The 26,997-nt window shown below is 30.2% G+C and overlaps 2 protein-coding genes across 2 annotated transcripts; both read left to right on the top strand.

Annotated features, from left to right (window-relative positions):
• Window positions 1-17,367: 17,367 nt before the first annotated feature.
• Window positions 17,368-17,977, top strand: LOC129304762 (uncharacterized). The gene has a single exon (XM_054944548.1). The coding sequence runs from the start codon at window positions 17,393-17,395 to the stop codon at window positions 17,864-17,866; it is 474 nt and encodes a 157-aa protein (XP_054800523.1). The 5' UTR covers window positions 17,368-17,392; the 3' UTR covers window positions 17,867-17,977.
• Window positions 17,978-23,465: 5,488 nt separating this feature from the next.
• LOC129305196 (cytochrome P450 71D8-like) lies at window positions 23,466-25,900 on the top strand. The gene is made up of 2 exons (XM_054945172.1): window positions 23,466-24,423; window positions 25,114-25,900. The coding sequence occupies exons 1-2, from the start codon at window positions 23,497-23,499 to the stop codon at window positions 25,723-25,725; spliced, it is 1,539 nt and encodes a 512-aa protein (XP_054801147.1). The 5' UTR covers window positions 23,466-23,496; the 3' UTR covers window positions 25,726-25,900.
• Window positions 25,901-26,997: the final 1,097 nt, after the last annotated feature.

Here is a 26,997-nt window from a genome sequence, read left to right as displayed (position 1 = left end):
GTTTAATGAACAAAATATTTAGTTTGGTCTTTGAATTCATCTTGGTCCTTGAGCATAATTTATCTTTCAACTAGGTCCTTTTCACAAATTTTTCGCAATAAAAATTATAATTAGGTTGGATGGCATAAAAATATTCAGTTAAAGTGTTTTAAATACCCTCGTATTTTTTTTTCTAGGCACTTTTCTTAACATTATCAAAAAAAAAAAAAAGAAAAGAAGCACATGGCGCGCAAGTCTTCCACAATAAGCCTGATTATGAGTAATTCAACTTTTTTTTAAGTTCTCAAAATCCATCCTAATCTTGGCCCCAAAAAAAAAAAAAATCATCCTAATTTAGTAACATGAGGGAGTTATGGCTGGCCAAACAGTTGATTAATCAAATTAGAGAATCTTTTTTTCAAAAATAATAAAAAAAATCCTCTCTTAGCATAATTTTGTTGTCTTGTGAAGCTTAAGGAAAAGATTATTCTTCTATCCAAATGAGCGAATTAAATTTCTAGACAACCATATAAAGGAAAAAATATCAAATAAAGTCAACCAACCATCAATATTAATGAATTCGAACATAAGAAATGAGAAATATGAAACATGACATAAATTCTATTATGTAATGTTAATTTGTTTATTTTAAATTTATTTTTAATATTTTTTATTTTGCTATGTTATAAATTTTCTTGATCATATAGTATAAAATATGGCATGAATTTATCTAGTAATTTATTAGTTTTAAATTTCTTTCTACATTTTTGTTCTCTCTATGTATTGAATAAATTATTGGTTAAATTTATATTTGGACTTAAGTTTTTATGTTCTACATATGAATTCTTTATTGTACTTTATTTTTATTAATATTTATATATACAATTCATGAAATATATGCTTAAATTTTTAAAACATATGAGAATTGTAAAATTTTTTTGTTTAAAATAGAAAATGGATAAATCTTGAATATTTAAACCTCATAATAGCAGAGAACATTTGAATAGTTTAGAAGGATTCTTAAATTTTGCTTTTGTTAATAGTAGTGTTAAGGGTAAAATAATTTGTCCATGCCCCAAATGTAATTTTAAAAAATGGAATTTTTGAGAAGATATTTGCAACCATTTAATTGCTGAACCATTTCCTCCAAAATATACTTGTTGGGTTGCACATGATGAAAATAGTGAATTTAGAGTACGTTCTCCTAGCAGACTGGTTGTTACAGAAAATGTACCCCATGACAGCAAGGTGGGTGATTGTATTCATGAAATGGATCGTGATGCTTTTGGGGTGCCAAAAGGAAATGTATCTTCTTCAATTCAAGTTGATGGATCATCACAAAATCAAAAATAAGGAAATGAATGAAGAGACCAAAGGATTTTTTGAATTGATACAAGATGGGCAAGAATAATTATATGATGGGTGTGAGAAATATTCAAAATTATCTTTTTTTAATTAGAGTGTACCACATTAAATGTTATGTAATATAAGCAACAAAGCTTTATCGATGATTTTGGAATAATTAGCAGATGCTTTCCCATTTGCTAAATTTTTTTCTTCTTTTTATGGAGCAAAAAATTAAAGACTCACCAAATTAGGCTTGGATTATAAAAAAAATTAATATTTGCTCAAATGATTGTATGTTACAATGGGGCAAAGATGGGAAAAAGGAAATGTGTCAAACATGCAATACTTCAAGATGGAAACCAATATCAACAAGTGAAAAACCTAGCAGATACTTTCCATTGAAGCTGCAATTATAACAAATGTTTATGTCATCTAAAATTGCAAAAAGCACATGAGGTGACATGTTGATGAAGACAATGTTAATGGTTTGATGTGGCATCCAAGGGATTCTGAAGCATGAAAAAAATTTGATGGAACTTATCCAAATTTTTCCTTAGACCTTGAAATGTGCCATTAGCCTTACCCACTAGTGGTTATAGTCTTTTTGGAACTTTAAGTAGTAGTTACAATATCTAGCCTTTGGTTCTTGTGCCTTATAAGCTACTTATTTGTGTTTTATTTTTAGAAAGTTGTGTGAGAAGGTTGTAAATGTGAATAATATTGATGAGCTTCAAAGCAAAGTTGTCACCACTTTATATCATTTGAAAATGATTTTTCTTCCTTCTTTCTTTAATGTTATGGTCCATTTAGTTGTGCACCTTATTAGAGAAGACAAACTTGGATGTCTAATTTAATACCAATGGATGTATCCTATAGAGAGGTTAGTAAAAAAAATATGTTTTTTTTTTCAAATTACAAGATTCAATTTGATGTTGAATTTATAAATTGTTCGTAGGTTATTGAGAAAATGTAAATTATATGTTTGCAACAAAGCATGGCTGGAAGGCTCAATTGCAGAATGTTATGTAGGTAAAGAGATATTATTATTTTGTTCTAGATATTTAGATAAAATTGAGATATTTTTCAATCGACCTTGTCAAGTCGATGATAAACCTATGGTTGGTACTTCTGCCACTACCATATTTCATCCAGTTGAAAAGTGGTTTTGAGTATTTTACCTTTACTCCCAAATAGAGATTACAAGCACATCAACATGTGCTTACAAATTGTCAACTTTGTTTATCCTTTCATTAAGTCTATAGTTTATGAGAGTATTAGTTACTATTGAGCTTATAGTTTTGGAGAACAATGTTAAATTAGTTTTTAATATAGGGAATTTTGAAGAGTTGTGAAAGGACAACTACAAAATCAAACTCGATCTTCTCTTGAGGTTGATAAGAGAGTTCATAGAAAACTTGTTGATTGGTTTTCTCATAAAGTAAATCTAAATATTGATTGTTTCATATAAATTTTATTTAATTTTTTATTGACTAAATAAATGTTTATGTTATTAGATACGGAACAACTTGTTTGGTTCACACTCTATTGATTCAAAATTTCTTGTTCCCAAACCCCTTGATTCTACACAAAGATTTACTACTTATAATGTCAATGGGTTCAAATTCCACACTTTTGAACATGAACAAGGGCTTTAACCACAAACTTGTTGCGTGTTTGGTACTCTTGGCACAATAAGTTATTCTGGTAATGGTGATGGTGACATGAGCTTCGGAGGTGTAGCTTGGCATGGAAAACTAGTTGATATAATTGAACTTAATTATTAAGAAAGATTTAAGTGACATTATTTACATGCAAGTAGGCAAACACTTCTAACCCTCATGGGATCACCATTGATGAACTAGAAATCACATCAGTTGATTTTTCTCAATTAACACACACAGGGGATAATGGGGATGATGAGCCATATATTTTAGCATCAAAAGCTTAACAAGTTTATTATATTGAAGATGAACAAAATAAAATTGGAACATAGTTGTGGCTTTGAAACCAAGAGTTTTATATGATATGGGAGATGATGAAAATGATTGTTATGATTCTAAGCCTTTCCATCCTCAAAATTTAGAAGAATTATTTTCTAGTAGCGAAGATCATATGAATTTATCTAGGTAATTTTTTTTAAAATGTATAAATTTATTTGTTTAGATATTCTTATTTTCTTAATTAATTTTAAATTATTGTTATTTACAGGAAGAAGAAGATGAATAGATGGAGGAGGTGTGCAAACATGATTGATAATATTTCAGATCCTGACCATCCCATGGTACCACATAATGTTGGAGAACAATTTGGTTTTTTTTGCATGAGGTCAAGCCATGTATGGTGATATGTCTTTTGACCCAGAGATACCAATAGATGATGGAGTGATATTTGATGCTCTTAATGAAATTTTAATCAAAGCCAAGAGACGCATGTACAACAAGAAGGGAAGTCTATGCAGTAAGAAGGGGCACTCGTACAACAAGACGAAGATCCTATGCAACAAGAACTTAGGCAACGGCCTAGACGCTCTCGTCGTCGATGGACTTCTAAAAGAAGAGGATTTCAAGTGACTATTATGGGTATGTGAAGTCAATAATTTATTTTTTATGTACATGTTTTCTTGTTTTTCTAATTTTTTCCCCAGAAGTGAATGGAAACACTTTCACATGATGTATGAAAGGAAAAGATGTTTCTATGCTTCAAAATGGTGAAAGAATTCATGTAGAGTGGAATTGATTCAATCAACCAATTGGAGATGCTAGTGGGCTCTTAACAAGTTTTCTAGGAATTGTTGTGATATATTATAATAATTTTTCAATATGATATAGTGATTGGGGCAAAAGTCCTGATCAAATTAAAGATCATGTTTATGAAAACATTGTCAAGGTACGTAGGTAGCATGGAAAAAATAATGTTTCTCTTCTTAATTGTCATTAATTGTAATAATATATTTGATATTATTATGTAGGCTCACTTTATTGTAATGATTTTGAGCACAAAAAGTTTATCTTAAAAGTAATTGGGGAAAAACGGAAAGAATTCAAATATACTTTATATAAAGGTCAACAAGACAGGACCAAAACTGTAGAAGAATTGAAAGATGCGATACTAGATGGCATTTCTAGAGAAGATTGCGTAACATATGTTGATTATCATACTAATCCCAAAACGCAAGTAAGATTTATTTTTGAATGTGTTTTCCTTAAAATAATATTCATCTATAAATAGCTGTTATTTTTTTTTAGGTGATTGCAAGTAAAAATACTCAAAATAGGAATCATCTAAAGATTCCTTATACAAGTGGATCTCTCAGTTTCATGAGGAGAATGGGTTATATAGTAATTCCTTGATTTATCTTGTTAAATATTTTTATATCTATTTTATTTAATGAAGATAATTTTTTTGACAAGAAGAAGACAGATGACAAATTAACTTCATGGAACTATACAAAGTTACTCATCTAAATAAGGATGGCCATCCTTGCAACAAAGAAGTAATTTTCATTATTGTAAGATAATAACGAGTTGCTTAATTAAAAATTGAAAATTAAAGTAATAAGCCAAATTTTTGTTAAATTTATCTTTAATTTTTTTTGTTCTTTTAATAAGAAAATTTTCAAGAATGTGAAAGTCAATATTCATCAGATTTGACTGTCCGTAATGATATTTTAATCCAAGTTTTAGGCCCAAATCACCTTGAATGTGTGAGGGGATTAGGATTTGATCCAACACCAACATAGGTATTCAGATCCTCTCTTTTGTATCGAGGTGGATCAAGCTCAATCATGCAAAATGAATTTGATCAAATGAAAGTAAGGATGGTAGAAATGGATGAGCAAAACAAGAAATTGCAATGAGGGTTACAAGAGAGGGATGCATGATGTTTGGCAAGCCAATGAGAACTAGAAGAAAGAATAATGAAATTAGTGAAGCAAGATGCCAAAAGAAATGCAAGAAAGAAGAATGAAATCAATGGATGCAAAATGGCAAATATGTAACTTCAATTTGGTAATACTCAACTTATTTTTTATACATTGTTTATTCTATAATTTTTAATGTTATATATATATATATATATATATTTATTTATTTATTTATTTTATTTGTGGGATTCATCTTCTAACACAAGCCCAGGATCAAATATGAATAGTTCTCCAAGTTCTTTTCACGGATGAATTTCAGTTGAATTTACAACTCCAATTATCCTTTGTAATGGATTAATATATACATTTTATTCTTTTATGTTTAACTTAGTTAATTTTATGAACAATTGCTTTATGTTATGTTTATCTTTAGTAACGGATTAATATATATTTTATTGCTTTATTACTTTATTATCCCAAACTCACTAATCAATTATTACTAAATTTTTTAATATGGTACTCCTAATAATTGTTTCAAAATAGAAAGTAAAATAATATTAATCGTTATTAGAAATAAAAATTAAATCAATTTAATTTTAAGAAATATTAAGAAAAATGACTGTAAGTTGCTAACATGGACGCCCATATATTGTTCTTTCTCTCCTTAATGTATATTTCTTCTCTATTTTTTCTTTCCTGATCCTTCGTCTAGTAAAACTTCTTCATCCTCTAGTATATTTTTTTTATACTTTTATCTTTCCAATATATTTCTTTAATATTTTGGAACTGAAGGTGTAATGTGCAAAGTTAAAAAAGATTGCCTCTTTCTTTATGGACTTTTCACCTTTTATATGGCACGCATAGTTTTTATATGGCGGATGGCAGATGTAATTTTTCCTCTTTCTTCAGTAACCTGTTATTTCATCTTCTTTGATTTACCAATTGGGGATAAATTTCGTTATCTTCACTCTGTTTTTATCATTCTAACTATTTATTTGAAAAAACAAATCTTTTAATCTCTTAATGTTCTAGTAGTCCTCTCGAAGAACTCTTTGATCTATACCAAACAATTTTTTCAGAATCGAATAGGATATTGAACTGAAAAGGTTAGCAGTTCACGATTCACATAATTCAATTAAATTGAATCAATGGTCAAACTGGTGAAGTAATAATTAAATTAAAAAATTATATATGTATATAATAATTAAAATATAAGAAATAAATATGATAACTTAAAATAAAATTAAATATTTTAAATTTATCATAACTTAATAAGTGACATGATATGACATAACATTAAATCATTTTCTAAAAAAATTGATAAAAAATAAAAAAAGAATTTTTTGAACAGTTTAGTTTTTAAAAATCAAATTTGGTCCCCGGCTTAATCTCGATTCTTGGTCCAACCGTCGGTCCAAAATAACCCAACCCGGCTCAATCCCAAAATAATTTTTTCATGTTGATCTAGCCAAAATTTGGACTAGTTTATGGTTCAACTGGTCTAACCATCCAATTTAGTTCAATATTTTTGTAACTGATACCAAGATTCTCGTATCATTGGTGGCATCCTTTTTAGTTTGCGTTTATTGTATTAGTAATTTTTTAATTATTATCATTTGGCTAGATGTTTTTATAATTTTATTTGTATTCTGATGAGGAATTTTAATGTAATATATGATCTTCAGTTTACACAATATATATATATATATATATATATATGTATATGGCCAAGTATATTATGGATCAAATTTTAATAAGCTTTTATGTCGCCTATTTACATGGGTTATTAAAAAACCAATACAAAAAAGAAGGTGGTAGTGAAATTATAAATAAATTCAACATTGTTATCATTAGTTTCCAAAAAATTGATGTTAAAAATCTTTTCCACGTCAATTATGCAGAAAACTAACGTGGAAAACTAGTTAAATGTAAACAATAAAATAAAAAAAAATGGTGCAATTTTAATGTCAGTTATCACGTCGTTTCTCCATTAAAATTTCACAATTTACACCTGCCCCTCATTTTCAAACAATGTCTTTCTCTGTTCCAGCTTTCTTCTCACCTGAAAGCTCTCACCTTTACCCACTTTCGTTGAAGAGGAGCAAAATTCGCCATCTATCGAAGTTCCTTGTCCGTTGCTGTTTGTTGTCTGCAGTCACAGTTGAACGCCATACCATCTTCCGTCTTCTCAGATGTCTGTTTTTACTCCTCTCTTTGTAGGTCAATTTTATTCTTTGATTTGAAGTCTCTATTTGCTTCAGTCCTTCTTTCATTTTCTTCCATTGTAAGTGAATTTTCTTGAGGCACATTCTTTCAGAGGGTGTTTCCTTCTTCTTCCTCCTCCTCCATTATTATGTGTTAATTCAAGTGGGTTTTTTTATTTGCATTTTCTTCTCCAGTTGATTCCAAGCAAGTCTCATTATTATTTTTATATTTTTTCATTGACCTATTAAAATTATATTGGCTGATTACATGCACATGGATGTGGATGCCTTTGCTAGTTCTCTCACACCATGGAGAGTAATTAATTTTAGCCTCTTTGATCATAATCCATTTATAGGTTCAGAAGTGGAAGATGATAGTTAGCTTTTTATTGTCTTAATTGGTCACCCATACCTCTTGTTTCCAGTTATGAATTTCGGCATTATTTCAAAAAAATTATATTGGCCGATTACATATATGGATATAAATTTTTGTTGCTTTTTTTTTTTACAATTTTTATATTTCTTTTCTTTTTGTAAAAAGTTTCCTATGTTAAGGGCAGAAATTCAGACTATTTTCTTTTTTTTAGTTTTTATATAAAATGAATTTTGTATGTCTTGTTTAGAGGAATTAAATTTATTGTGATGACTGTTGTTGGATAGAGGAATAAAATTTATACTTGTTTAAATGAATTAAATTTATTGTGATGAATGTTTCTAGATGGAGGAATGAAATTTATACTTGTTTAGAAAAATTGTTATATGTTTACATTACTACAAGAAGGACTTTTAATAACAATTATTTTAAATTTTTAACATCGGTTATTAAGAGGAAGTGAAAAGTAGACTTTTAACATCAATTATATAACCAACTAATGTGAAAAATCTACAAAAAATTAATTATTTTTTTAAATTAACGTTTAACAATGTTTATTTAAAAACCATTGTTAAAAATAGTTTTAACCATGGTTATTTCAAATTAACAACGGTTATTTGAAAACCATTGTTAAAAGTTAATTTAAAAAAATTGTTTTTTTTGTTTTTAATATCTAGAACTTAAAAATTATAAATTTTTTCTTAAAATAGGACATCCTAAAATTTTAAAAATAAAAAATTCTATCCAATAACAATTAAAAATATCTATTGAAAATATAATAATTCTAAAACCTTAACTATCAAAATTACACAATAAAATTTATGACAATAAATTTAATTCTTCCTATAAAGTATAAATTTCACTTTATCAAAAACTCAACAAAAAAGCAAAGAATTTCAATTTCTCCCCTTAACATAAACAACATATCAGAAAAAAAAAAAGAAAAAATACAAAGAATAAAAATAAAAATATGAAGACAGTAATTCAAATCCAACTACTATAATTTTCATAAATCAATAAAAAAATAGAAAAGTAACAATGAGATTTACTTGGAATCTACTAAAGAAAAAAATAAAACTCAAAGAATCCACTTAAAGTAACACCCAACAATGGAGAAGGAGGAAGGAGCAACCATCCAATGAAAAAAAATGCATCTGAAGAACATCCACCTATAATGGGAGAAGAAGGAAGAAGGAACAAAGCAAATGAAGATCCAAAATCAAAGAAGCCACTTGAACCCACACACAAGAGATAGTAATGATGGATTTTTTCCAAAGATGAAGATTGATGACAACGAAGCTTGACAAACTTTGAACAGCAAAATGAGATGGCCAACGAATGTTGACGAGCGGTGAACTGAGCTTTTCAAAGACAAAAATGGACAAAGGTTGAAGCTTTGAAAGCTGGACGAGTCCAGCAAGAACTTGAGAAGAGAAAGAAAGAGAAAAAAAAGAAATGGTTGTTCAAATGGGGGGTGGAGATGTGGAGGAATTACATTTAAAGAGAAACAATGTCGGTTTTTTGAAAAACTGATGTTGTTTCTCTTTTCAACATTGGTTCTATAAAAACTGACATTGAAAATTTTTAAATTTTCCCTTTTTTATTTTTTAACTGACATTGAAAATTTTTTTATTTGAATAACCGAAGTGAAATATACTTTTAAACTCTTCACCTTATTTACAAAACTACCACGGCTTTTTTTTACATCAGATTTTTGCTTAACCAACGTTAAAAAGTGATGTAAAAAGTGATTTTTTTAGTAGTGTGAAAATTGTTTAGATTTAGTTAAATTTTTAAATAACTTGATATTTGAGTTGAACTTGATTGTTGTTGAAATTTTGATATGTCTTATTTTAAGGAAAAACTCTATTAAATTTTTTCTAATATTTACAAAGTTTATATGATTTAGTTATAGTATTACTTATGTGTTACAGATACCATTGGACACTCTGTCTTCTTTGACCAAATGAAGATGTAGCGTATCAGAATCCGCAAGCCAAAAATAGTTATTTGTATTTTGTTTACGTGAGGTATTTTATTTTGTTATTTTAGTTTAAATTCTTATATTTAATTCCTTATAGTATTAATAAATTAGTTACTAACTTGCTATGGAGAAATATTATGTTAATTCATTTTAAAAATATATATTTAATATAATTGTAACTTATTGTATAATCATTGAATCTATTGGTTGGCTATTTTTACTTGTTGTATATTCTATAATTTACAATTTTAAGTTATAGTTATATAGGAAAATACATATTTTTTTTTAAAAAATAAACTTAAAACAATGGTTATTTGAAAATCAATCTTTAAAACCTTTTAACATCGGTTCTTTGTTAGAAACCAACATAAAAAGTTGACTTTCTACATGGCTTTTTTTTTTTTATTTCTCCCTAATAACTATAGTAAAAAGTCCTTTTTGCAATAATGCCTCCTAAAGAACTCTCTATACCAGGATTCTCGTATTGTTAGTGGCATTTTTTAGTTTGTGTTACTTGTATTTGCAATTTTTTAATTATTGTCATTTGGCTAGATGTTTCGATACTTTCATTTGTATTCTGCTGTGGAATTTTAATGTAATATATGATCTTCCATTTGCCCTATATATATATATGACCAAGTAAATTATGGATCAAATTTTAATAAATTTACTCATTTTTAATATTAATCTAATGCTTCTTAAATTAATTAAATTTCTCATTAGATTAAATTAATTTTTGTGGAGTGAATTAATTAAACCACTGACTACATAATCATAAAACCAGCACATAACCAGTGATGTGGGATTACATTGTCATTTTCTAGACTAATTAAAATATTAATTGAACCATGGATTTTTTGTGATTAAATTTCAATTTTCTGGTTACATTTACACAATTTTATTATAATATATAATAATATCAAAATATTTTTTTATATACGTCACAATTTCCCATGGTTTTTATTTAGTTCTAACAAAACCGTGGTTCTTTCCACGATTCTGGCACAACTGTGGGTACTCTCATGATAAATATTCCCATGGTTTTCAAGAACTGTAGGAAATTATCATTTTCACCGTTTAAGCGCGGCAAATGAAGGAAAAACTCATGGGAATTACGTTGTTTTATTTTTTGTAGTGCTAGTGCACCACATTATTATTCATGATTCATTTAATAAAAATATAATATTCAATTAGCATTAAAAATAAATTAATTCTGACATTAATGATAGTAAAAAATATAAAAAATTAAATACGCATTTTTATAGAAATAGTGATTCAAAATAATGACATGTAAGACTTTATTTTATTAAATTGATATAATTTTATTGGATGCACCATGAATGATTTGATATAGCAGGTGTATATATAAAAATTTCTCACAATGAAAACAAAGGGATGATAGAATCTTCATCTTGAATATGATATTTAACAAGCAGCTCTTTGCTTTATCTGCACTAAAGAGGAGATAATTGAAGAATGAGTTCTCATGTGGCAAGCAATAACTATGTGCTCTTGTAAGCAATACCATATTTGGACTCCTCCTTGTGTCAGCGACGGAACTGTGTGTATTGCGAGGGGGGCCAATACCTTTTGTATAAAGAGACTAGGGATTAGCAGCTTCCCTCACCCATTCCCTCACCGCTTACACCATCACACATAGTCTCCACATGACTCCCTCCTAATCAAAATACATGCATCTCCCATATTACTTACATACATGCATGCATGCATGCATGCATGTATATAGAGAGAGAGAGAGAGAGGATTTTATATACATATTTTCTCTAAACTATAATATATGGTATTGATAATTATTTCATGATTTTTTAAAAAAGTTAGATAAACTTTTAGTCTCTTAAAAAATTGCACAACTTTTTTATTATATCCTCATTAAATACTTTATATAAGTGTCTTAATAATGATAATTGAAATTCTAATGTATATTTTTTTCAAATAAAGTAATAAATTAAGTAGGGGTGTAGTTGGAAAATAGTTATAAACTCAACACAATTCTCACATATTTTGGATCAAGTGAAGCTTTTAGAAGATATCTTATATTGTGGTACTCTTTCACTCTAATTTATTTATTCTTCTCAACATTTTTTCATGTAAATTAAGAAAAATTGTTAGATTCTTTTATTTTTAAAAATATTTTAATATTTCAATCACACCCTTATTAATTATTAAAGGGAGCCTCGTCATGTCCTGTTTAAATTACAAAAAAACTATTAAAATTATAGGGGAAAAATGGAGCATCTTAAATTTTTCTAAAAAATATATATAATTATACATAATTTGTTATCAAATATTTTTTTAAATTATAAAATTAATTTTTTAAAAAAATAATATGATAAATCTTAAAAATTTAAATTAATAATATATTTTTGTTTTCCAAAAACTGGTCCCCCCTAACATTTAGGGCTGGTTCCGCCCCTACTTTGTGTCCTTAAATTTTTCTTTTTTAAAAAAAAAAAAGAAAGGCAAACAAATATGACGGGTTTTATATACCCATCATATTTTGTGTCCTCCTATTATTGCCTTACTAATATATCACGTTTTAACCTTCATATATTGGGTATCCCATTTTTTAATTTTGTAGTAGTGAAAACCCATTCAAATGAATTGTAAACTCAGTTAATTATTTTTATATTTTCATTGTCCAAGACTGATCTTGCAGCTAGCTAGTAGCTCTAGATCACATGAAGTAAGATTTTCAGTAGTGAGAAGCATAGCTGACATATATGGGCCAACAAGACTTACACAAGTCATGTGTTTTCACAGACTAAATAATAACAATGGGGTCGTTTCTGCATAATGAGCTGTGGAATCTAAAATTTCACTGGCCGTCTGCATTATTCATCTTCTTTAATTATTTAAAATCAATTTTTTTATTTGAAATGCCACGTAATTTCCCTCTTCAAATTTGAATTTGCTTAACCACTTAATATAAGTTACAAATTACAAGTCCATTTCAAATTCAAAAATACGTACCATTTATCTTTTTCTTCTTTAATTATTAGACAAGGCGCGGCAGAAGTTAGATATAGATATATATATATCACTTTTCGCTTGGCAAACTGTTAGAGATAATTCCATACAACTGTGAGAATTAGAGCCTCTTTCAAAAAAAAAGAAAGTGAGAAATATGGTCCACTAACTTGTGTGTCTACAATATATATATGGACACGCATATATGAACTAATTTTTATCAACGTTTTATGTTTGTATGTTGCTATTTTGGCCGATATTAGTGTGCATGTCCAAGATAAGAAAGTTACCTAAATTGAAGTGTAAATGATAGAGCTTAATATAATAGGCTTTTTTTTAAATAAAAAAAAAAAACGCATGCCTTGTTCATGTTAGTGTCATATCGACCTGCGTTTCAAACTTCGAAAATAATGGAGAGTAGAAGTTTTGCTTCTTTCTGCTATCTGTTTAAAAGAAGCATTAGTGGTATCTGCAGCTTTGATTTGTGCATGCCATTCACGTCCAAATGCATGCAGACAAAGAAGTTGCATAGATTGAAAAAGAAAGAGAGAGAAAGAGAGAAGAATGTTGGCATGTTTGTCGTTGTCATCCATAAAACTGTTCAAACAAAGCATAATGAGCTCCCAAGATTATTCCTCCTTCTACACATTGTCTTTTTGCTCTTTGCACTGCTCCCAATTCTTCAACTTCCCATTACCAAACAAAAAGAAAACGTTGAGAGAGTATTATAGCTAGAAAGAAGGACTCAATCTAATAGGGACAGCACCAACAAGAAAACTATACTTTCCCACTAAAATATTATGATATTATTTGTCATTGTTTTTAGAGGCAAATATTATATGATAAAAGATATATCAAGTCCAGAATTTTTTTAAATATAAAATCAAATTAAAATTAGTTTTCAAATGTTAAGGACCATTTGCAAGGGAAATATTTAAATTTTAAGACAAATAAACTCTCAAAATAATCTAATGTGTAAACTATATTAATAATTTGACATGCTTATGCAGTTAAATAAAAAAACAAATTAACCTTCAAATGCATTTAATTTTTATCAATATAATCATTTATAATATGCTTTATTCTCTTGTTTTTTAAAATTCTATAATCTATTTTTTCCCACATAAATAATTATACTCATTTTTATTAATTTATATGGTTATCATCAATATTTTATTATTGAAGTCAGCAAATTTTAACAATGCAATATCTTTTAAACAATAAAAACCAAATTAATAATCAAAGTAAATAAATTAATAAAAATTAAATTTGAGCGACTAAATCAATAATAAAAAAAAACTTGAGGAACAGAAAGTTACATGATTCCATTAAAAATTAAAAGAAAAGTATCTGTGATTTGTACATTACTCAAATAAAATAAGGAGAATATCAATGAAGGACCTTCGAAAGAATTTAATATCTGATAAGAACTTATATAGATAGTGTTTACTTGTCAATAGTCCGAATTAAATTGCTTCCAGGGTCATTTACTAATATTCTCCCAATAAATTATGTGTTTTTATTTTCAGAAAAAAAAACGTTTACAAAAACTTAAGAAAATAGAGTTAAAATCTGTCTTTTTTTAGAAAGAATATATCAATGAAGGACCTTAAAAGAATTTAATACCTATTAAGTATTTTAAACAAGCCAATAAACATTAACAAATTAACAAGTGAGGTTACTATTTTAACTATTAACTAATATTTGATTTGCCTAAATCCCTGCTAGATGTTAATTTTTAGGAGTCTTGATATTCTTCTTGTTTTTTTAAAACAAAAATTAGATCATGATCATCCAAACAATTTATGAAGTTAATCTTAAAAAATGATATCTAGGAGTAGGCGTAGGTCCCAAGAACTCCACAAAAAGAAGGGTTTTAAATTGGGACCTGTTTGTTAGCAGGGCATCAGTCAACTCATCATTCCTCCAAACACACCCTTCCATGTGCTACTTCCGACATTCCCTTTGGACTACTCACCCCAACACACCCACACACCTTTCTCTGCCTTTTTATTTCTTCTTTTGCTTTACCACTCACTGCTTTATTTTTAATTTGGCCCTCTTTGTATCCAAATCTTATACATGCGCATACATAATAAGGAGAATTACTCTCAAGTTACATGGAAGAAGTGATTCTATACACTAAAGTCCCAAAAAAACATTAAATTACACTCAAGTCCTGAATTCTTTTATTATAAAAACTTTTGAAGGACAATTAATAACGTGCCCTTACTTTTTCACAAAAAATTACTTCCTCTTAGCAATGGATTAAATTCTCTAATTAAGGTGGTCATATTGAGATTGAACATGACCTCTGACCTAATGATAATGACATAAATTAATGATGCATATCAACTACTCAACCAAGTTTCCTAATTATAAAATGCAAAATTTTATTATATATGTTATAAATTCAGTTTTCAATTTTCATTTGGGAATGAGAAACTAGAGACTGAATTTATAACGTGTAAAATTTTGCAATATATTTCATGATTCAATAGCTAATTGCTTCTGGCAAGGAGGAATCACTCTCCTGCTTCCTCTCTCCTGTTTTTGGTTCTACCCTCATATGATGAGGGATGGGTTTCTTTTTTGCTTTTATTTTATTTTTTTTAAATCCATCCCACCCTCACTATGTGAGAGCAAGACCAAGAATAGGAGGGATCAGATGAAGCAAGAGAGATCTCTCCCCTCTTCATGGAGAGCCAAAGGCTCATCTAAGTTTAAATCTCCACCAGGCACTAATGATGGTTTGGCCAATGGCCACTAGTGTTGAATATACAGCAGTAGTTTGGCTACCAACAATAGGGCTCTGATAGGAACAAGTGGCTGATAGAGAGTGTAGGTATTTCTTTGTTGAAAAAAATAATGACATTTTAGTAATTGTGCTTCAAAATACAAACTGCTAGAGACATTGGCATAATTTAGTAATTTCATAGGACCTCAGTATAAAATGACTTCTTCTAAGAAAATTGAGAGTAATTTTCCCTCCATAACACTGCTTGCTTTATTGCTTTTGCCTCCTTCCTCCACATCCACATAACTTCCTCCTCACTTTGGCCAATCAACTTCTTCTCTTTGGATTTTGCAACCTACCTGCCGATTCTCTTTCCGCTTTTTATATATAGTGATTCCTTCTGAGACTTCATCGAGGCCTTCATCATTATTTGAATTATTTTATTTACAAGATTTTTCTTCTGTACATATTGTTATCAGATTTTCTCTTCAATCGAAAATTAAACATTTTGAGAAACTTCGTTAATTAGACATATCATCCAGTCATGCACGTAGGACAAAGCTATAACATAGAACTGTCTATTTATCGTATATATCTCCTATGTTTAGACAACCTATGATTTTGATATACTTGATCAATTAACTTATGCATAATCCCTATACTTTCATTCTTACCGTAATTATAATTTTATTTTTAACTTTCAAAACTTAACAATAAACCTCAATTTTAGTTAATGCACATGTATAATAATCTCTATTTTCTTTGTAATTAATACATAAATATAGAAAAATGCTGCTGACATAACTAAAGCTAATGCAATATAGTGAACTTTGCATAACTGAGATGTAGCCTATGAAAATCAAAGGTTGTTAACTCCAAAAATGTCTTCAAATTCAAGAAACTATATTAGAAATTTGAATAAGTTATTTAAAAAAAACATAAAATATTCATTGTCATTAATATTCATTGGCTTGGTTTCTATCTTGAGTTGATTGTTGGGAAAATAACAAGCAAGGACTTCTTTGTAAAATTTATATCAGTCAAAGATCAACTGTTGTCAAAACATAAATAAATACTTTTCAATTTGGATTAGTCTTTTATTAACAAGTATCTATTTAGGTTTTAACAATAACTAATTATAAATTAACAACAATCCATTCGAGCTTTTTTTTCATTCGGGTTTTAAAAATAAATTATCCTTAATTAGTATAAATTTCATATAAAGATCCTTGATTACTAATTTCCCTTGATTGTTTTAGCTTGAAACTTGAGATTATCCAAGTTAACTTGTGGCATTGAATTGGGTAGGTTGAGATTTTCGGCTATGGTGGATTTGACTTTGAGATAGAGAAATTCTTACATAGATCTAGCACACCATGTATTACATGCTCTATCCAATAAAGACATGACATGTTGCACAAGTTTAATAGAATAAAATCTTGTGTGTCATTATTGTTGATGACTGTATTTTTAAAATAAAGTGTCTATTTAATTTCTTGGCTTTTTTTCTTCTATTATCATCAATTCAAAATCAATTTATATTTAAAGTCACATGACATAATATGTTTTTATTGGACAGGTTATAGATAAAAATATTTTTCATGTTTTTATTCTACATGGAAAATATTAGGCAGAAAACCATTGAAGAACTTAACATCCAACGAGAACTTCTGACAAATAAACATTAGTAATTAACAAATGAAATTCGTGTTTTAGCAATTATTAAATTTGTCCAAGTCCTCATCACATGTTAAATTTTTTTTTAGAGGTTGTTCATGATAATAATAATATTCTCCCAAAATATTAATTAACCATTAGCGGCACTACCCCTTGCTATATAAATACACGAAAAGAAATGCAAGACTCCTAAGTCCATAGGTTTCTTTTGTTACGTAATTACAGGTTAGCTATTCATAAAATGGGAAGGGAAAGCCATAGCCATGACCCCACGGTGGTTCACTCCTCCATTGCACTTCTTCAGGAGAGATTCAGACAGTTGCAAAGAGTGAAAGAGATGAGGGAAGAGAAAGAGCTTCTCAGAGTGCTCACTTCTGAACCAAAACACTTTGTCGGTAACAATTCCAAACCCTCCATGACGACAACCTGCGACCTGCCTCCCAAGACGATGTCATTTTCCTACCGGCCGGAGTTAACGCTCGTACCATCCACAAGAACACTGCCATCGCCACCACCACCTCATAGCCATGTTTCTCTTTCCCTTTGGCCATCATCTTCATCGTCGTTGCCGGAGCCACCACGAGAAACACTTTCAGCGGTGACTTTTCTCGAGCCGGAGACTCCTTCTGCCTCTATGACTTTGTGGAAAAATAACACCTATGACTGTGATGGCTCTGATTCTGATTCTGGTGTTGATACTTCTCTTCATCTGTAATCTTATAATCTGTAGTTTCTGGTGAGTGTAATTCATGTATGATGAGTCCTATATGTACTCCATGTACGATCACTTGTCATGATCTATATATATTAGTTTATTATTATCTTCATTAGCCATCATATATGTCGTTAAGTAACGGTACCTCCAAGAGTTTCAAAGCCTAACATCGAAATATCATTAACCTACTTAATTAGCCAGACCTTGTTCTTGCATGATTTTGCTTCAATCTTATCTTCTCGAGATACTGATACTGTAGAGTGATACCAGTACAAGGAACAATTCGTAGTCTCAAGTACTCATGCAATTCACAACCGTCCTTTATGAGTGTAAAATTAATCAACGTTTTCAAAGCAAATGAGCTTTTCTTTTGATTTTATATATATAGCTCTTAATTATCTGGTTAAATTATATAATAGTTTTAGTGTATTAGTTGCGGAAAATTATAGAACCGCCTAGCTTTACAGCTTGTTATCAATTTGCTTAGTTATGGATTCCACAGGAAAAAAAAAAACAAACTTGGAACAGCATGAAATATGAATCATCTTTGAACTATGATATATTATACTATATGTATTGATATACAGAAGGATTGATTTATGTGAAGAACAAGGATAGTGAAGAAACAATGAGACACTGCCGGCAAAAGAAATGCCAGAAACGCAAAAACAGAGAGGTTTTGAATGCGTAAGCCCATTTTTTTTTTTTTTTCAGAAAGTTCTATCAAAAGATATAGCGACCGAAGATGATTACAAAGCTCAATGAATTCAATTTGTCTTTTTCGATTTGTTTGATTATGAGATAAGATAACCCCAAGCAGAACCAGCTTGCCAAATAATAGTACTATTTGTACGAGATACTTAGATTGGGTTTACATGTATGTATGTTTATGTACGTGGGTGAGTGAGATATTATATTTATACACGCAGAGAGAGAGAGAGAGAGAGAGACAGAGACAGAGAGAGACAGAGACAGAGAGTACCGCACTGTGGCCGAAGACCGGGTTTCCCGCAAGAAATGCACCCGTAAATAGAGGGATATAACGGGATAATGGGAACCAGAAATTTTCCTTTATTAAAGCATGAATAATGTTTTTCTTTTTTCTTTTTTTGGATTCCATGGTTCAGTGAAAGTATTATAATCCCCTGTTCAAATTAATTTGAACTATTTCAAAAATGTATTTAACATATTTATTTAACTTGGCTATGCATATGTTAGGACTCAAATTCAAAACTCTTAGATAAGCTAATTTAATTCCTTAATTAGTTGAATTAAATGTTCCTCAGAAAAGCATGAATGATTTTCCTCAATAGAAAAAAAAAATTAAGGAGCCTTATGGAGAAATTATTTGTCTTTTATTTATTAGAGAAAATGACAATTAAGTCATAAAAGAAGCAATTTATTCCCTATAAGTCCCAAAAGATTCAAAATCTCCCCCTAAGTCCTTTAGTGATCATAAACTAAAAAGAAAAAAAACACATTTAATTACTCATATCAAAAAAATTTTAATCACACAACTGGACACTCAAATGAAATGATTAGAGAATTGATCTAACTTAATCAAAAATTTCAAGTTCGAGCTTTGTGCATACAAAAGTGATTAAATTCTTGATAGGAAGTATGCCACCTAAAGAGGTGACTACAAACTGCTAACTAAATTAGTCTAAGTCAAACTGAAGGGAGCAAAAATAATCATGCTCAACTACTATTATGATATTCTCCCAGAAAACCATGCTCCCTCACCTTGAAAGCAACCTATGTGCTCCAATCCGTTATCTCCAACATCTTGTCAATACTCAATAAATAACACTAGTCTTTCACGCCTTCTCTTCCCCTATCGTCGTAACTGGTGGATGCAGCCACCTCTTCCACCACCTATCATGTATTACTTGAGACTGTCATGGGTAGGCTTCAATATAATCCTATGAACCGAGAAAGCAGAAGAACTCTTCAATAATTTATTTCTTTTTCCTTTAATATGGTGAGCATATTTGGTCTTAATTTTTTTTTATTAGAATGCATAAAATATCATCTTTGCACAGACGCATGGAGTGGATACTACTTTCATGTTGTTTAAATTAAAGGGCCAGTCGGCCAAAAAATTAAACATATATTAATTAGGCAAAATAGGAAAGAAGCTATAATTCGAGGAGGCGGAAGGAGGGAGAGTGAGACAGGGAGAGAGAGGCGAGCGGAAGGGCTCTAGGCATTTTCACATCAAGTACCAAGATATCCCCTTCTTTTGTTATTGCATTTCAGATTACAGTGGGACAAAGGAATTGACATATGGTCATATAGAATCAAACAAAAGAGTTAGGGTTATAGTCTCATTTTTTCGTGATTTAATTGAGTTTCTGAACAGAAATAATTCAAATGAAAGGATACTATGTTGGGTTATTCATCATTAGTATATCAAGGCCCTAATGTAAGCCAAATTGGAATGGGAGCCTTATCAGTATATAGAGAAAGTCTAGTTTCTTAAGTGTAAATAATATGGACACTTAAGTGCAATATTTTCTTCTTTCTTTTACTTGAATTGTGGAAGGAATGGTTACATGCCTGTTCGGAAAATCGTCTCTTGAATCGGATGTACATATTGGGTGCATGAAACTGTATGAGAGACTCTGCATACCCTCCCCGATGAAACCTCCTTTTCTCTCTTCCTCTTCTTTGTGCATTTGTTGTGAGAGTTCGATGGAGTTTGCACGATAACTCTGTTCTTCGGTAGTCTATCTGTGTGCCACATAAAAGTATGATTCATCCACTTTCTTGCATTGGTATCAGAGCAAACATTTGATCTGGTCTTCGTTGCTATGTTTATATGATTTCTTATACATAATCCATGCAAATCTTCTATGATGCTATGTTGTTTATATGTATTTTTGCCATTGTTTCAACTCTCTGGATATTCTATTGATGTTATATGAACATGTGGTGTCGTTTCTTGAGAAAACTCCCAGAATATCTACTGTAAAACTCCCAGAATATCTACTGTAAAATTAGAACCGAATATTGGGTCTTTGAAAACAAAATTTTTTGGGGCAAATGAAAGCCATAAATGTGTAGATGTTGGATAGCGAAGATACGACTACCAAAAATTGCCAATTCGACGGAACCCATCGCTCCAACCAGGTTAGAGCGATCCCACTGGAGTTCAAGGACAACTAAAACGTAGTGTTCAGTGTTTTGGGGGAAAAAGAAAAATTAGTTCTAGGCCTGACAAGTTTTTTAACTTATGTCTTGTTTTGGGCCATGCATAATTGGGCTTTTCTTTTTATAGGTTTTTTTAAGGTCTCTTGAAAGTTTAATTCGTCGCATCATATCCGAAAACTAGCTAGGATTTTCTTTTATAAATAAATGCATCAAGCCTCAAATGTCGTGCAAGTGTCCTTTTTAAATTTCTAATGATTTATTTCACGGCTACCTCCCACATGGCAAAATAACAAATTTTATTCAAATGTCAAATCTAAACTTTATACTTATATATATTAGCATTGACTAATCACAAAATCTTTGAGCTTTGACTGTATCGCACTATTTTAATTTTTTAAACAATCTTCCCAAGACAGAGCATGCATGTGTGATGGGTCTGATGATCAGCATCAAATTAACAATAATGAATTGATACCCATGGAAACTTTCAATTCTGGTTTTTTTTTTTTTGTTTAATGAAAAACAATTTAAATGAGTTGAGTATTATCTCATCAAGACCTAAACATGCTTTTATATTTAAAGAATTTTCAAGAGTATACGTATATCCCTCACCAATAAGATTTTTTTATTAATTGACAATGGAATTTGAGCCTAATACATTATAAATTATGGGTCAAATCTTCGCCAATTAAATCAATTGTTGACAATATATATGCTATCAATTCCGTTCCGCAAGGCAGGCTGCTACAGGTGCTCATCAATCTTTTTCCTTCTTCTTTTAATATGCATCATTATTTTTCTTCTAGTTATTGAATTCCTAATTCCTATATTCTCCATCTTCGTCTTTTCTATGTTTGATGACTAAGAATTACCTGTAGGCCAAAACAAAATTATAAGAGAAAATTTAAAAAAAATGACTAAGTATTACAAGGGAGCATCTATGATATGTTTAATGTAAACACGCAAATTAAAGAAATTAATTTGGTCAAATTTGGAGGTTATAGTCTGCATAAATTTGCTTGAAAGTCTTCTGACCCATCGTTAAATTATAGAGCAGTCACACATACGCGCGCGCGCACACATATATGCTTGCATCAGGAAAATGTAACTATGGGCAAAAAATAATTTATGTCATCAAAATCCTTGACGTTGACCTGAATATATTTATGCAAATGAATAATTAACATGAAGGCTGATGCAAATTAAATTATGTTAGACAAAGACATATAAATAAGTAAAATCCTACAGTCAAATATTGAGCTTATATATAGCAGTCTCCATTCAACTTTGCTCCAACGTTCAAACCCAACATTAAATTAAAAAATTATGACGTCAAACATATATTTGCATCAAGAAGCTGAAAGCTAATTTCTTTTTTAGAAAAAAAAAGTGTCATGAAAATCGGTGACATATATATGTGCTAATGCGATGGATCCAAGCTAAGTGCAAATATATGGACATGTATATGCAATATGTTTTCTTGATGTCCTTAATTAGACTGTGCTGTATAGCCATCGTTGGAGGGAATATAATGGCTTATTCCCTTTTTTGGGTTTATATCTTAAGTATACAAAAGCAATGGTAAGATGGACTTATACCAATTAAAGTCTTTACCATATATTCATTGCAAAGTTCATGACCCTTCTAGCTTATAGCTTTTTTTTTAGCAGAATGGCTGTAAGTTAGATTCGTTCTGCTGTGCAACACACGATCAGATTGTAGATAAAATCTTATTTTAAAATTGGCGAGTTGAGAATGCCATGATGAGTCGGACCAGTATTTATTCATAAAGCTGAAAGGTCTTTGAAACAGATCATATATAGAATGTCATTCAAATCCGCAGGTCATAGGTACTCGCCAGTAATTATTACTTGATGCCACTTAATTCCCATATCCCTCCAGCGTCATCATCAGTTTCATCCTTGCTTGCTGCTTTTACTTGATACATACATGAGAATGCAACCATTAGCTATGTTCAATTGTTGCGATGGTTTGGCCAAACAACAAAAAAAAAAAAAATCTTGTGATGGAATATTCTACATTAAATGTGGAGGAAAACTTCCTGATTTGGATTTGATCAGGAATTATTTCTCAATCAATTCCCTGATTTCAGTCAAACCTTATTGAACCTGAATGTGCCAAATATATGCTTATTAGTTTGGCATAATAACCCCATTCCAGTCGAGGCGGATCGGAAATCCTGGCAATAATAAACAAGAATACAATAAATTTTGTTTAATGTAACATCCAATTAATAAAATAAAATCCCCAGGTCAACTTCGGAGTTCTTATTACTCTGCATCAATTTTTTGCTTCAATCTTCAAACCAATCATTGCATTAAAAAACTACCAAAGTCTTATATCCTTTCATCATCAGTAAGTTGAAAGTTTCTTAAAAAAAAAAAAAACTGATTTATATAGTTCATTAAAACCCGTGAGATTCAATGTAACTACTGATCAAGTCTTTTCTTCACACGATGGACCTCCTGTCTTCCATCTTCATCATTATCTTCTTCCTCTGCTTGTTCCTTTTACTTGCTAGGAAGAATTCCAAGCAAAATATCAAAGATCATAAGAATCTTGTCGGTACTAAACTTCCTCCAGGGCCACGGAAGCTACCTCTGATAGGAAACTTGCATCAGCTAGCCATGGCAGGCTCACTTCCACACCATATCTTGCGAGACCTATCTCACAAATACGGGCCATTGATGCACCTTCAACTTGGTGAAATCTCTGCAGTGATTGTATCATCTCCTGAGATGGCCAAAGAGATCATGAAAACACATGATCTTACTTTTGCTCAAAGGGGTGAAATTCTCGGCGCAAAAATCATAGCCTATGATTCAACAGACATAGCTTTCGCGCCATATGGTGAGTACTGGAGACAAATGAGGAAAATATGTACCATAGAGCTTCTAAGTGCCAAGCGAGTTCAATCCTTCACTTTCGTTCGAGAAGATGAAGTGGCAAAGCTGGTTGAATCAATTCGAATGTCCTCAGGCACAGCAATTAACCTGACGACGAAGATTTTCTCTTTGGTGAGTACTGTGGTGTGCAGGACGGCTTTTGGGAAGAAGACGAAAGATGAAGATGAGTTTTTGAAACTTATGAAACAAGTGGTGGAATTGACTGGAGGGTTTGATCTGGCTGACTTGTTTCCTTCTGTGAAACTCGTTCACATCATAACTCGGATGGAAGCTAAATTGATGAGCATGCACAAGAAACTGGACAAGATCATTGGAAAGATTGTGAAAGATCATCAAGTAAAGAAGATGCAGAAAGAAGTAGAGGGAAAAGGTGAGTCATCAGGGGTTGAAGATCTTGTCGATGTTCTCTTGCGAGTCCAACAAAATGGCGATCTGGAGATCCCAATCACAGACAACAACGTCAAAGCAGTGATCTGGGTTAGTGATTTACTGCAATGTTCATCTCATTTAGTTAGGATTAAATTATATTATATTTTTTCTCTCAACTATTTGCTCAAAAACATATAATATCCCAACATTTTTTCTTTTAACATTTGAAAATGATAGCATCTGCTATTAAAAAAATTAACTCTAACTATCAATTAACTTTTTAAATTACAGAAAAAGAACCAAAACATACACATAAGTACCTTATAAAAAATAATATCAATTAAATTTCTAAAATAATGTAATAATTTATGCCTTATTCCAAAATTTATAAGTCTTCCTTCAAAAATTTACAACTGGCGTAAAAAATGCATTCATTTATAAATAGCACTATTTGCAAAAATTTAGAAACTTAATCAATGTTAATTTTTTTTATATGATGCTTATTTGTAATTTGAAATGTCATTTTCTATAATTTTTTAATATATATTTTTTTAATTTTTTAGGTCAATTAATCATAAAAATTAATTTTTTTCATGGTGAGGTGCCAAATGCATCATTTTTAAATGTTGAAAGGGAAAATTATATCATATATAAGTTTAAGACACCAAGGCTCTTTTGCAAATAGTTTAATAATTAAAATTTGCTTTAATCATTTTACATTTTTTTTCGATTGAACTAATCTCATTGATAATTAAATATACATTTATCTAACAGTATCATAATATATAATCTCTCTAGGACATATTTGCTGCTGGAACTGATACAACAGCAACAACACTAGATTGGGCTATGGCAGAATTGATGAGAAATCCAAGGGTGAGAGAAAAGGCACAAGCTGAAATAAGAGGAGCTTTTGGGGGAAAGAAAAACATCCAAGAGAAGGATTTGGTGGAACTTAGTTACTTAAAGTTAGTGGTAAAAGAAACTCTAAGGTTACATCCACCAGGTCCTTTATTACTCCCAAGAGAATGTGGCAAACCCTGTGATGTTGGTGGGTACAAAATACCCACAGGGACTAAGGTCATAGTTAATGCTTGGGCAATCGGAAGAGATCCTGAGTATTGGCGCGACGCCGAGAGATTCTTACCGGAGCGGTTTCAAGGCACTTCCATCGATTACAAAGGAAGCAATTTTGAGTACATTCCATTTGGTGCTGGAAGAAGAATGTGTCCAGGAAGTTCATTTGCCTTGCCCAGTATTGAGCTTACTCTGGCTTGCTTGCTCTATCATTTTAACTGGGAGCTCCCAGATGGAATGAAACCAGAAGACTTGGATATGAGTGAAGTATTTGGGGTTACAGTTGCAAAGAAAAACAACATATACTTGATTCCGACTCCACATAGTCCTTGAGAGATGTCACATGCATGCCCAATGCAAGATCATATGTATTTCCATTGTCTTGATTCATTTCACTTGCAAATGTCTTCTAGACTACGTTTTATATATCAAATATGATAGTTAGTTGCGGACTTTGATAATTTGCTATTGTCAGCAAATAATAAGAAGTAGGCATGATTACTTTGAAGCCATCGTCTCCATTACTGTATGCTACTTCATTTACGATACTACTGCAAATGCATGTGCATTTTGATCGAACTATATATATGCTTCGATTTTCTATTCATCACAATTTCTTGGTAGAACGATGTTCAGTATTATGGGAAATCTTTATACATTCAAGAAGCCTTTATGTACCACTAGCAAATATAAATTATTGATTTTAAAGAAGACGTTTATATTTGTGAAGCAAGGTTTTAAAAACCTCCTGCTGTCAATGAACCAAACAAGGTATTGTTCAAGTTTCAATATATAGTTTGATTGTATTATTAAATGCCGGTTATGATTAATTTAATATATTAGTAATTTTATATATTAAATATAATATCAAAGGTAATATTTTACAAAGTTAAATTTATAGGATAAGAGATTATATATTTTTTGTTTTTTTATCAAATATATTTTATAAGTACATAAAAATTAAAAGTAAGAAAGTAAAGTCTTTCTTTTCATTCTTCATAGGTATTTTTCAATTAAAAATAATCCTATTTTAAAATAAAATTAAATGTTAAATATAAATACATCTTTAAAAAATTTTAATTTTAATTTTAATTGATCAAGTTAGGAAAAGTTAACCTTTTTTTTTTTGTGGTTAAACCCAGTTTATTGGTAAAGTTATTTATTGCTTGTTTCCTTGAAAACCGCACCTATTTTTTTTCCTGGTTTGGTTGATAAAGGCTATGGCGTATGGGACTGAAAAGAAGCCCCATTTCTTGTGCATGTCGTCCCCTCTGCTGAGTCAGATGGTGCGACGTGTTTGAAAGCCTTGCAAACTGTGGTTATTGGGCTGCTTTCTATTGGCCCGGCTAGGCTTTTACTCTTGTTACCTGTGTTCGTGCATCTTCACTGATGGTTGATCAATATATTTTATGGGTTACTATCCAAAATATATATTTATATTTCATGAGCTTTGCTCTCTTTTCTAAAAAACTAAAAAAATGATAACAAAATTTTTATAAATTATATAAATAATAAATTAATCTTTTGAAATGCTATAATTTCATTAAAGTCTCTAAAAATTTATCTGTTATTAATGAATTTATATAAATGATCAAATTACCCTTA

Source organism: Prosopis cineraria, unplaced genomic scaffold (assembly GCF_029017545.1).
Source record: "Prosopis cineraria cultivar Desert tree isolate PC_DT_omini unplaced genomic scaffold, ASM2901754v1 PC3, whole genome shotgun sequence".
NCBI lineage: Eukaryota > Viridiplantae > Streptophyta > Magnoliopsida > Fabales > Fabaceae > Prosopis > Prosopis cineraria.
The sequence above is the reverse complement of the archived record's forward strand: the minus strand, read 5'-3'. Positions and strand labels throughout refer to the sequence as shown.

Bases quoted from the DNA above. Each gene is read 5' to 3' on its own strand.
- LOC129304762 (XM_054944548.1), top strand. From the start codon at position 17,393: ATGGGAAGGGAAAGCCATAGCCATGACCCCACGGTGGTTCACTCCTCC.
- LOC129305196 (XM_054945172.1), top strand. From the start codon at position 23,497: ATGGACCTCCTGTCTTCCATCTTCATCATTATCTTCTTCCTCTGCTTG. The intron at 24,424-25,113 runs GTTAGTGATTTA...TAATCTCTCTAG, and splicing joins ACGTCAAAGCAGTGATCTGG to GACATATTTGCTGCTGGAAC.